The sequence below is a fragment of the Alligator sinensis genome, unplaced genomic scaffold (genome assembly GCF_000455745.1).
Source record: "Alligator sinensis unplaced genomic scaffold, ASM45574v1 scaffold260_1, whole genome shotgun sequence".
NCBI classification, from domain to species: Eukaryota; Metazoa; Chordata; order Crocodylia; family Alligatoridae; genus Alligator; species Alligator sinensis.
Genome location: NW_005842431.1, coordinates 764346 through 776304, shown reverse-complemented (window position 1 = coordinate 776304; position 11959 = coordinate 764346). Strand labels below are relative to the sequence as shown.

Below are 11959 nucleotides of genomic sequence, written 5' to 3'. Positions count from 1 at the left end.
AGGAGATGATGAGCCCCATCAGGGTCCAAGCCCAGGACAATCCTTTTTCTCACAAGAGATGAGCACTTCAGTTGCTTTTCAGTGAAAGATCTGGGGTCTCCGAAGGCAGCTTCTGCAGAAGGAGGACTGGCTGCTGGATTCCTGCAATTGTGTAGCCCCAGCAGCATATGCTCTCCCCTTGGACAATAGAAGAGTCCCTGTGGCCCAGCAAGTCCTCTGTGGGGCTCCAGGGAGCTGTGAAGGCATGTGCAGTGACTGAAGAGTCCCCAGGGCACTAGATTTGTTGCTGAGCCAGACTTCATTGCAGTTCCCTCCTGCTTTGTGCATTCCCCATGTGTTCTATGCCCTTTGTCTGCTGCAACAGAGAAGGTGGGTAGTGAACCATTGGCACAGGCTGGCCAAGAGGCCAGCAGGCAACGCAGTGGCTGCAGTGACCTCTCCTCTGGCCCAGCAGGGTGGCCTCTTCCCCTCAACCTGCAGTGACCTCTCCTCTGGCCCAGCAGGGGGGCCTCTTCCCCTCAGCCCCACCCACCATGAAGTGCTCCCTGCGGTTCTGGTTCCTGTCTACTGCTTCCCTGCTTGTCTTTGTCATGTCTCTTCTCTTCACCTACTCACACCACAGCATCACCTACCTGGACCCCAGCAGCCTCAATGGCATCCACCGGGTCAAGCTGGTGCCTGGCTATGCTGGTATGCAGCGTGTCGGCAAGGGTGGGCTCTTCATGAAGAGCTGTGCTTGCCAGCAGTGCATGGAGGATGCCAGGGCCTCAGACTGGTTCAACAGCCACTATGACAGTAACATCTCCCCAGTGTGGACGAAGGAGAACATGGACCTCCCGTTGGATGTCCAAAGATGGTGGATGGTGAGTGAGTTCTGCTGGCAGGCTTGGGGTTAGTGTCCCCTTTACCACCTTTGTACCTTACTAGGAAGAGCCATTCAAACTTGTGGCCTGTGGGGAGAGAAAAGAAGTGGTACCCTAATACTTCACCCCCACTCCCTGCTAATGCTCCTGGGACACAAGGGATGGTCCTGGGTGAGCAGTGGATGTGGCTCCTACCTCCTCTCTGTGCAGCTTGTCTAACCCATAGGTCAGGAGCGTGCTGTTTCAGAGGCTCCCCAGTGCTAGGGGAGCCTGTGTGGGCTAGTCTGAACCCCATGTACTGTAGGAGACTCGCTCTGCCACCTATCTCTGTACAGAGGGGCTCTGGAAGTTCCTGACTGTTGTGTCTGTGACCCCAGATCAAAATGAGATCTTTCTCACCATCACCCCCTCTCAGCCCACCCAGGCACTGAGAGCCAACCAAAGCTATCCTCACCTGTAGGGCACTAATGAGCCAGCTCCTCCACTGTGGGTGTAATCCACTGCCTTCATGAGGGCCCTGTATTAATGCTGGGAGTGATGTAGGGATACTGAGAGGTAGGGGCAGCCCTGCAGTTGGAACAGGGAGTCCCCTAAAATGGGTCTGTGGAGGTGGCAATAATAAATTCTAGTATGGCAATGCTGCTGTCTGATCAGAGACCACCTACATATGTGTGGCAGGGCTGTGAGGAGCAGCTGTGTGCAAACATCCCCTTCTAGAAGAGGAGCTGAGTTGGCTGAACATGTAGAAAAGCTAATCTTGTAGAGCTTATGTCACTGCTGTAGAACAGAGAATACCTCTCCCCTCCCCCCATAATCTCCCCCAAATACTGTAGCCTGTGGAACAAGTGGATGGGCTTCAGCTTCTAGCCTGAGTGGAGAAGCAAGGCAGGTCAGCAGTGAGAACACAGAGCAGGGCTGGGGGGCAAGTCTTTGAGCCAGATACCATTGCCTCATCCTGTGTTGGGTGGCCTCTGTGCTCAAGGTGCTGCCACTCAATCCACTGGCACCCTGCATAACGTTCTGCCTCTGGAGCTTCTCCCTTTACACAGCAAGAGGTTTTCCCAGGGAAACAGTGATGCACTGAAAACAAAGCATTTAATTTAAATCCCATGCTGCTGCAAGCAGCCAGCCTAGCACTGAAGTGGCACGTACCACGGGAGTTTGGAGGACAGTTACACTTGGTGCCAAGGAAGGTGTGTGTGTGCATATGGGTGGAGAGGAGTGTGCCAGTCCAGACAATCTACCTGGGACCAGTCTGCGTGGGGGAGGGGAGCTGCTAATGGCCTTCTTAGACTTGGTTTTGTTGTCTGTTGGATGACTTGGAGTTGAGGGGGTGGGGCACATGGAGCCTAGGCAAAGCTCTCTATCCCAGAGCTGCATGGCCTGTCCTGCTTGCGGCAAATGATGGAAGCACATGCTGATAACGCATGCACCTCCTGCTCCAGAAAGGAATGACAATTAAACCATCATGTCCTTGTGCTGTACGAATGCAGTAAAGGGACTGGAAGCGTTTGGAGGCAGGAAGCAACTGTAAATGAGTTGCAGCTTCCTGCCTCCATCCCTGGGTGTCTGCTGGAATCCAGCTGGTGATCTTTATTAGAGCGATAGGCTCTCTAAGCAGTAACGGCTTCTCTTCTTCTTCTCATCCCTGGCTCCCATGATGTACAAGGCCCTGGGGGTCTGTTTTCCTGCTCTCTCCATTCATTAGGTGAATCTCTTAGCTCCTTCTGCAGTACTGGCCCACAAATCTGTCTGTGGAGTCCAACTTGCTGCTCCTGAGAGTCCATTAAGTGATGCTCTGTGATTAGTGATGGAGTTGCAGGCTGGAGACAATAGCTCTTTCTTTGCCAGCTCACTGCTGCAGCTGGCCAGCTGGAGCTGCTGCTACAGCTTTCTAACGCATCCTCGGTGGGACACCCAGCCTGCATTCTCAGCCCCAGCCATATGTTTTTAAGCCTGTATTGTGTCTGTTGGGAGATGAATGGGCTTGCTGGATGAAGAGGCCACTATCACTCTGGTATAGCCTCATATCTAACACTGCTTCCAAAGGCGGGCTTGGATAGACCCAGCAGAAAGAGTTTCTTTGCTCCCAACCTTGAGCTCTCCTGCAGCTTCTCGTGGAGTCACACAGTCCCTCTATTAGACATCAGGAGACCACTGCAATGGTTCATGTGCTGTTGTGCCACAGTTCATTCACACTGGGTCTCTACAGCCCTGGGTTCCTGCCAGACTCCTCGAGCCCTGCTTCTGACCCAAGCCCTGGAGCTGCATCAGGGCAATGAGCTGTTTGCCCAGCTCCTCCTTGGTAACCTGAGGGGAGAGGCCTGAGGGATGATTGCTTTTCCGAGCAACAGAAAGCTTGCTTCTGCTGCCCAATTTGAAAACAGCTTTAATGTTGTGAGTATATCTGCACTGGAGGCAGCAGGGCAACATTGGCATGAGCTTGGGCATCTTTTTACAGTGCTGCATTGTGCCATGTAAGACCAGCCCCTTTTCACTCCATCAGTCTACTCCTTGAGTGTCTTGGGATTCAAACCTTCTGCTCCCCTGACCAGGTGTTTACTCCAGACTTGAGCCCTGCAGAGCTAAGACAATTAAGGAAGAAACCGAGCTGGACTCCATCCTTGCTCACAGAGCAGATAAGGTCCAAGTGCAGTTCATTCAGTGACTGGAGGATAGTGAGAAGAGCCACACTTAGGACTCTGATCCAGGCTGTGAGGCTGGGCTGGAAACAGCTTCTCTGGGTCCTTTTAACAAGCATGTCCGATCTGGGGGCTGGTTCTTTACAGTCCTCATGGGCTTATTCTTCTGGAAGAGTGCTTGAGCCTCACTAAAAGTTTTAAAATAACCTTCCAAAAAAGCCTGGCCATGACCCCCTCCTGAAAGCAAGTGCAAGCATTGTGCTGTCAGACACTGAGGGACACTTGCTGGAGACAGAGGAGGTTCGAATCCCTGAAGCGAAAGAGGGGTAAGAAGCTTTAGAAGTGTTCATACACTAGCAAGGATGCCCACCAGCCTTGCTATTGGATGGCAAAGTATTCCTTTATAACAGGACTCGCCCCCCCCTCCCCCTGCCCCCCCCCTAAAATGCCAGCTCTTAACTGTCACTCTTTTTTGACTACAGAAAAATACTAGAAGCAATTCTTCTGCTGCAAAAAATTCAAAGCCCACATCAAGTCAGAATATTTTTAACACTGTGCAGTTCATTTGTAATCTCTGATTTATCTTGTGAATCATGTTTGCACATTTAACAGTGTTAACACTTGTGTGACGCCCTCCAGCACCCTTGAAAGAATCTCAAGGCATCCCAGGGTGCCATAGCACCCTTGTTGAGAATCCTAGTCCTATACCAGTGCTTCCCAAACTTTTTTCCCCCTCAGTATGACCCCATTTATGGCCCTGTTTCCTCAGCATAGTCTCTCACTCCCAACCCACAGCCCCCCCCCCCCCCCCCCCCCCACCCCATCTGCTGATGTTGCAGCCCTATTTGGGGTTGCTACCCACAGTTTGGGAACTGCTGCCCTACACCATTGGGTGTGATAGCCCCACATACCTGACTGACACTTCCAGGTGGATCATGCTGTCTTGCAATGCTGATAATAGTTCAGAGTTCTGACTTGGTCAGTGTGGAATGGAGGAACGTGGATCAGGAGGCTGTTGCGGCCCTTTGCCCTGCAGGAAGATCAGCCTGTTTGCAGAATGGGAGGAGGCAAGGGTCACAACTGCATGCTGTGTAAGGTCTCATCACTTAAACATCTTAGGGAAGGGACTCTCACATTTTGGATTGGGCCTGCCACAGCAGGCCCGTATCTTGGCTGAGACCTGTGACCATTTAACATTTGCATTGCAAAAACACATTATTAAGGAAATGTTAAATTTATAACTCTATCCTACCATGTAATGGTTTTAAGGGAAACAGGACCCTGGTGCATAGCGTTCACGTTGGTACGTAGTTGTGGGATGTTCAAGCAGTCCAGTCATCTAGTTAATATTGTGTGTGTGTGTGTGTGTGTGTGTGTGTGTGTGTGTGTGTCAGTGTCATTCTCAGCCAGAGAGAATGCTGGGATGGATGACTTCCATTTTGACTGTGGCCAGGGCCCCGTTCTGGCAGGTACTGTTTATGCCAAGAAGACGGCCCTTTGCCACAAAAGATCACCGTCAAAGGATGCGCCTAAGCTCCCAGACTGGGCCACTCCCACTGCGTACTTACTTGTCCACTCGTACATACCAAAGCCATGACATGCTTTTGAGCAATTGCATGGGGCACCCCACAGCTGCTTTACTGCTGTCTCTTTGGGTTCAGTGCTAGTATGTGGGAGCCAGTGTCTGGAGCATGCTTGGAAGCAGCCCTCCCTGGGAGTAATGGGGACAAAGTGCATACATGCTCTAAAAGACCAAGCATAATGCAGTTCAGGAGAGCTGAGATGACAAGAGGATGGCTACAATTCTTAGCCACTCAGGATCAACAGATACACCAGGCAACCTCCCTCCTTGTGGGAGGCCACTGTTACAGGAGAGGAGGACTCTTGAAGAATGTTTGTGGCATGTTCTTGGACCATGAAAATAGCTTCATGGTCAAGCTGCTGGCCTGCTATGGAAACTGGCATTCAGTCCCCTGCTCTGCCACAGCCTTCCTATGGGATCTCAGCTAAGTTACTAGTGCCTTAGCTCCCCAGTAGTGATTGTAGGAACGCAGTCAAGCCCTGCCTCATAGCTGGGGCATCAGTAAATGCAGTGCTCAAGCCAGCAGGAGCCATTGAAAGAACGATATAGAGAAGTAATGGGAGATGCCTATGTGTATTCTCTTTGTGGCTGTCCTTCCCGTCTCACTGCTCAGCATGCAGACTTGAAATCGCTTGGTTTGTGATGTTAGGGAGGTGAACAGTTTGGACTACCTGCTCTCCTGTTTAACTTATGTCTCCTTTAACGGCTGCTGGCTGTCATTCCCGCCAAGGGAGTTCCTGGCTCTGTATTGATCCTTTCCTCTCCTTAGTCTATGGTTTCCATAGGTGTTAATTGCCGCTCATTAGCTTGTTATCCTGTCTAGCTACTGTGTTACACAATCAATCAAGATTAATTCAGGGACCCACTCCATACAGATTTCCTCCCAGCCACTGGGCATCTCCTGCCCATGCCAGGAGGAGTCCATGCCATCCCGAACCTTTACAATTCTTGGCACCACAAACTCTTTGAGTATGTTGGACTGGGGATGTTGAGGATGGGCTGCTGCTAGGGGCTTATGCAACTGTGGCATTGTGGATGGCCTGAGCTGAGGTGAGGGGTTCTGCCTGGGAAGCAGTGGGAAGGGGATATGGTTTGGGGCATCTTGGAGAGTTTGGCGAGAGAAATCAGGAGCCCGCTGCACAGCCTGGAAGTTCATTGTTAACCAGGGTTAGAACTGTCCCTTCTCACTCCAGCCTGTCTGACCATGCTGAGAAGACTTGGGTTTTATAAGCTATGGCCCAACCATCTCTGTCACACTTTAGACTTAAGCAATGCCAGGCAGGGCAGGAGAGCTCCACTTAGCGGGCAAAAGCAGTGCAAGATAATTCCTGTACAGAACTTGCCTCTGGACCTGTTGGTGTCCCCAGTGCTGCAGCTGTCTTCCTGAAGCACTTGAGTAGCACTGAAGCACAGGCTGGAGGGGGAGGCTGCAGACCATGCAGCAGCTGACTTAATGGAATGGCCTAGTTTCCTTTAGAAAGTTGAATCTTGCCAAGAAACTGGAGCATCCAGGCTGCTCAGAAATTAATGGATGACCTAGTACCAAATTACTCCTTGGGAGGAGCCATGCTGAGACTTTGTGCCCAGGAGAGTGGCTTTTGAAGTGCAAATTTAAGGGGTGGGGAATTGATCATGAAGGTTCTTCAGTAACTAGTATAAAACACATTGGTACGCTCCAGCTAGCCCGATTTGGAAGAGGTCAGCTTGCAGATAGACAGGAGGGAGTTGATCTGGAACCTTTGGCCAGTGCTGAGTCTTACTCTGGGGGAGAGGTGGCATCCAGGGGCACCTGGACTTCTAACTCAGGCAAGTTGCAGGCAACAGCTCAGTGAAACTACCACAGAACTGCCTTCCCCACGGGGCCTGCCTCCCATTCGTCTTCCAATCTGTAGCTCTACAGAAGTAACAGATTTTGGGGGTTGAATTAAAAAAATAAATAAATGGGAAAGGTTGGGGATGGGGTCTCCATTTTGTTTTGGAGCTCCTGAAATATTTAGTTTGTTCCAAAATGTCTTGTGTTGGTTTTGGAAGTAGTTAATGCTTTTAAGGCATTTCTTTAAAGTTTAGGTCCATTTCAATACTAATTATGAAAATGAGTCATTTTGGAAAATGTCAAAACAAAATATTGACTCTTCTTAAACTTCTGGCTTTTACTTGGATGGGAGCTACCCACTGACTTCAGCTGTATCATTTTAGTCATCCTGAAAATACAGTTTCAGGAAATTTGATTATTTGATTATAAAAGCCCCCAAACCAAACTAGCAGCCTCCCACTGCCTGCCTACCCCTCTGCCCAGCTCTTTCTGCATTTGAATGCCTGTGACTGCAGAGCTGGGCAGCAGAGTCCTTCAGGATGTGTTCAGGCTGTCACGGTCTCTCAGACAACATTGTGTTGACTGAAGGGCTGAGAGACTTGCATCCTCACATTACCAGAGCCCAACCCACACGACATGCATCTCTCAACACCCTGTACAAAAGACTGTTGTCTGCACCGAGTGACATGCCTATAGTCCCAAGAAGTTGAAGCCAGAAAGCTTGGAACTGAGCCTAAATGTCGAAGTCCTAGTTTGGTACCTTTTCTACTAGGCTGTTCTTCATCATGATCTTTCTTAAGAAGCTTGGGCCCAGGTCTCCCTTCATATTGGTTTTAACTCGACTCATGAAACCCATAAGATTTAAACCAGTGTAAGCAGAGAACAGGGGATCCTTCGTTTTCCTGCTAATGCTCAAAACAACAGGCACTAGACACCCTTCTATGTGGCTGCCAGAGGATCCTTTAAAACCTCCTTCTGTCATGTCTGGCAGACTAGTCTGTTGCTGTATCATAAGCAAACTAAGGAAATACGATCTAGATAGAATCACCCTAAGATGCATACACAGCTGGTTGAAAGCTGCAGACAGGTATCAGTGGTTTGCTGGCTGACTAAGAGACATTTAAAGTGGTGTCCCACAAACCTCTGGCTCTGGATCCAGTTCATTTTCAATGGTGCTGTGAATCGGTTGGCTGGTGAAACAGAAAACATACTTTTATATGTTTTTCCAGGTGACCACATGTAAGGTGGGATTGCAAGTGCTTTAGAGGAAAAGATCACAATTCAAAATGAGCTTGACAAATTGGAGAGATGGCATGAAATCAGTAAGACGAAAGGCAGTATAGATAACTGCCTTAAGAAAGGAGAAATTGAAAAGCTTGGGTATGAAATTAGGAATATCTGGCTAGGCTAAGGACTAGCAAATGTTATATTAGCAGGCTGCCCACTTGTGACTTATCTGTCTCCATGGGCCACCACAAGCTACTGCTCTCCTCTAGCACCCAATTCAGTGCTGCCTCTGGCACGTGCTGCTGATTCCCATCCTCAGCGGCAGTGAGGAGGGCTGAGTTTGGCAAGGGTGATGACTCGAAGCAGCACCTGCTGTTAGGAGTGTGGAAAGGGAAGAGGTAGCCAGGGAGGGCTGCAGGGGGGATTGGTGGTGTGATGCAGGACAGATGCAATCACTTTGTCTCAAATTCAGCCCATGGGCTGTAGGCTGCCAACCCCTGAGCTAGGCTATAGTGCTGCAGGAGAAGGTCTGGGGGCTCATGAGAGATTCCAGGCTGAATGAGGGCATGGGTACATGAACAAGTTTCCACGAGGCAGAAGAGGCAGATTGTTTGTCATGCATGAGCTACTTTGCAGTTAATGCTCGTGTGCACTCTAGGGGTTGTGCAAAGCTTTGGTAGCCAATTTCTATTGGGAGGAGATTCAGCCCGATTCGGAGGCTGACTCTCCAAATCCGAATTGAATTGGGAGACCCATTAAAAAATCTGAATCGAATCGGAAGCCTTCAAATTGATTTGGCACCAATTTGGAGATTCAGCCATAGACTGAACAGTCAGCAGTCCTCGACCACGCTGGACACAGCTGCCTCCAGCTGGTAAGTCTGTGGTGGGCGGAGGCAGGAGGGAGCAGATCAACACTGCCAGGGCAAGGAGACCGGATGGTGCCACTGCACTGACTTGGACAAGTGGCACACAGCGGTGGAAGCCAATCCAGCCTCCCTGCGCCTCCCAGACAAGCTGCAACTTTGCCTAGCTGGGGCACGGCAGGGCAAGCAGCGGCAGGGCATGGGGGCAGGCACATGCACTCAGATTGGAGTGGGGCCAGTGGCAGGGTATTTTAGAGTGGTTGCAGGCCCTCCATGGCCTCCACTCGACTGCACTCTGCGGGGCAGGTGGAGCCAGGGCTATGCCGGATCTGGGCTGGGGCTAGTTGCCCAGAGTGCAGCCCTGGCTCCACCTGCACTGTGGAGCACAGCCCAGTGGTGGGAGGCTGGGGCTAGCCTCCTGGAGCACAGCCTGGCCCAGCCCACGCCATGCAGATCCAGGGGCACACCCGCTCCCATGCTCTCCCGGACCATCCGTGCGCAGTGGCGGGAGTCCCGCACCTCACCGCCCCAGCTGGGCAGCTTGTCCCAGCCCCTTTCCTCCCCTCTTCCACCCACCACAACAGACTTACCAGCTGGAGGCAGCTGTGTCTGATGTGCTCGAGGACTACGGCCCGTTTAGTCTATGGCTGAATCTCCAAATCGGTGCCGAATCTTCAAATCCGATTCGGCCAAATTGAATTGGGACAGTGAATTGAATCACTGTCCCTCCGAATCGGCTGAATCTGAATCCAGATTGAATACTTGCCGCTTCACACAGGCCTAATGCACTTTTATCTGCTCATTTTTATGAGGAAAGGCTGATGAAATTGGGCTAGTTTTAGGAAGGAGATGACTAAGGAGAGAACACAAGTCTTCCAGTACAGAAAAGGTTGTATTAAAGTCATTGAGAACAGCCACCAAGCAGACAAGGAAAATCAGCTTAACATGCAGCGAAGATGCCATGGGTTAAATGGGGGACTTTGTTAGGCAGGTGAGGCTCTAAAAGAGGCTGTCTATGAAACCATGAAACCTCCTTTGTTGGAGGTTTGCAAGAACAGGTTAGATGGCCATTTCTCAGGGGATGGTCTGGGTACGTTTGATTGTGCCTCTGGGAAGATGCGTAGACTAGGTGACCCCCTGAGCTCTCGTCCAGCCCTATGCATATACAGTTAGTGTGATAGAGCCTGGACGGGAAGTGAACTAGAAATGACGGCAGGTTTGTTAGTCTCATTCTGTTGCCCAGGCTGGTTTATGTGCTAGAAATAAATTGCATCAGGATGTCACACAATGTGTATTAAAGGTATCTAGCCACAGCCAGAAACTTGGTCTCCCTAGCCCACCTTGTATATACTAAACTCTGAATGGGAGAGGCAACTGATGATGTATCTTAGCCACATGCTGACACCCTTTTCTTGTTAAGCAAGCAAAAGCTTGAACAAAGGCCTTTGGATGCGAGCTGTGTCCTCCTGGATATTTTTAGTCTGTGCTCTCGGATACTGCAGCAAATCCCACTTAATGCTCAAGTGTATTTCAAAACGTGCCATCTGTTTGGCTGGGAGCTGCTGAGCCTCTGATGGGATAAATGGGGTCAAAGTTGCCCCAAGGTCTTTGAACCTGCATCCAAAAGCGTAGACTCATACATGTGCAGGGGCAGTCTTACTCCCAGACTGAAAATGCATGTTGCTGTTGGTTTTCACACCTTACTCTTTCCTTCTCCGACTTCACTGCCTCTTCTGGTTCTCTCGTCTTATTCTGGGTTCCTGCTCACTCTGTTTCCCTTCCCACAGAGCCACATCTCCGAGGCCTGATGAGGCACAGCCTCCTGTTCTACCCAGGAGATCTTGGCCAGTCAGGCCCGTAGCAGCAACCTGGGCACTGCTCTCCCCACTTCATGACAGCTGGAGGGATTGTGGGACTGTCTGGTAAACATGGGAAGTCTGGATGTGGGATTCCTTGGTCACAGGTGCCAGAGGTAGGTACACCTGCTACTATCCTCGTCTAAGGTTTGGCTTCCCCTCATCTCTTTCCACAGATGCTGCAGCCCCAGTTCAAGTCCCATAACACTAATGAGGTCCTGAGCAAGCTCTTCCAGATTGTGCCTGGTGAGAACCCATACAGCTACCGGGACCCCCAGAAGTGTCGGCGCTGTGCTGTTGTGGGCAATTCGGGCAACCTGCGCGGCTCTGGTTACGGGCGAGAGATTGATGGGCATGACTTCATCATGAGGTGAGTAGCTGGTGCTCTAAAGCTCTCTATAGCAGAGTGGGGAAGGGAGCCACTGGCACAATTCATCCAGGTCAGCGAGCTGAGTCGGGAGGTGCCACATCCCAGCCTCTGCACTGGGCTGGCTGTCACTTCAGATAACGCCTGAGCAGAGGAGGCGGACTTGACCCTCTTCCTCGCAAGCTGCTGGTTCAGCTAGCTAGCACTCACTCCTCCTCCATGCATTTTAAAGCAAGTTTCTATCCTCCAGGCAGAGGGATAGTTTTTCCCCTCCCCCACCCATCTTTCCAGTTTGTGCCTGGCCTGGTTCTGGCTGTTTCAGCCCTCTTTCCTCCTCTGCTGTTCTCCTTGTCTATCAGCTCTTTGTCTTCTCATTAATTTAAATTTCCCTGAAGCTCGGGGGAGAGGTGGGACAACCGTGTGCACTGGGCTGTAGCCTGTCAGTGGGGGAGCAGCTTTTAATCCAGTTACAGAGGAAATGGCAGGATATGAAGTATAGAGAGCTTGGCTTGAACTTAACCTAGAAAAGCTGAGAGCAGCTGCAGAGGGAACACTGGACCTGACCTAAGACAGCAGTAGTCTTGTAACACATGATGTTAAAATCCTCCCATCTCTGAAGCCAGGTGGGAACAGGGGTACATCTGTAACATACCCATGGCCCAGCCTTGCAAATCTGCTCACAGAGCAGTTCCTTTATAGAAGGAACCCCTCACCCAACATGTCATTCTGAAGGGAGGAGGAGGA

At 50.7% G+C, this 11959-nt stretch overlaps 1 protein-coding gene across 1 annotated transcript in view; it reads left to right on the top strand.

Moving 5' to 3' along the window:
• The first annotated feature begins 523 nt into the window (after nt 1-523).
• Nucleotides 524-11959, top strand: part of ST3GAL2 (ST3 beta-galactoside alpha-2,3-sialyltransferase 2) — a 34671-nt gene continuing 23235 nt past the window's right edge. Inside the window, exons 1-2 of the mRNA XM_006030238.3 lie at nt 524-863; nt 11025-11218. Of these exons, the coding sequence (XP_006030300.1) occupies nt 534-863; nt 11025-11218 (524 nt within the window). The 5' untranslated portion in view covers nt 524-533. The remainder of the gene's footprint in view (nt 864-11024; nt 11219-11959) is intronic.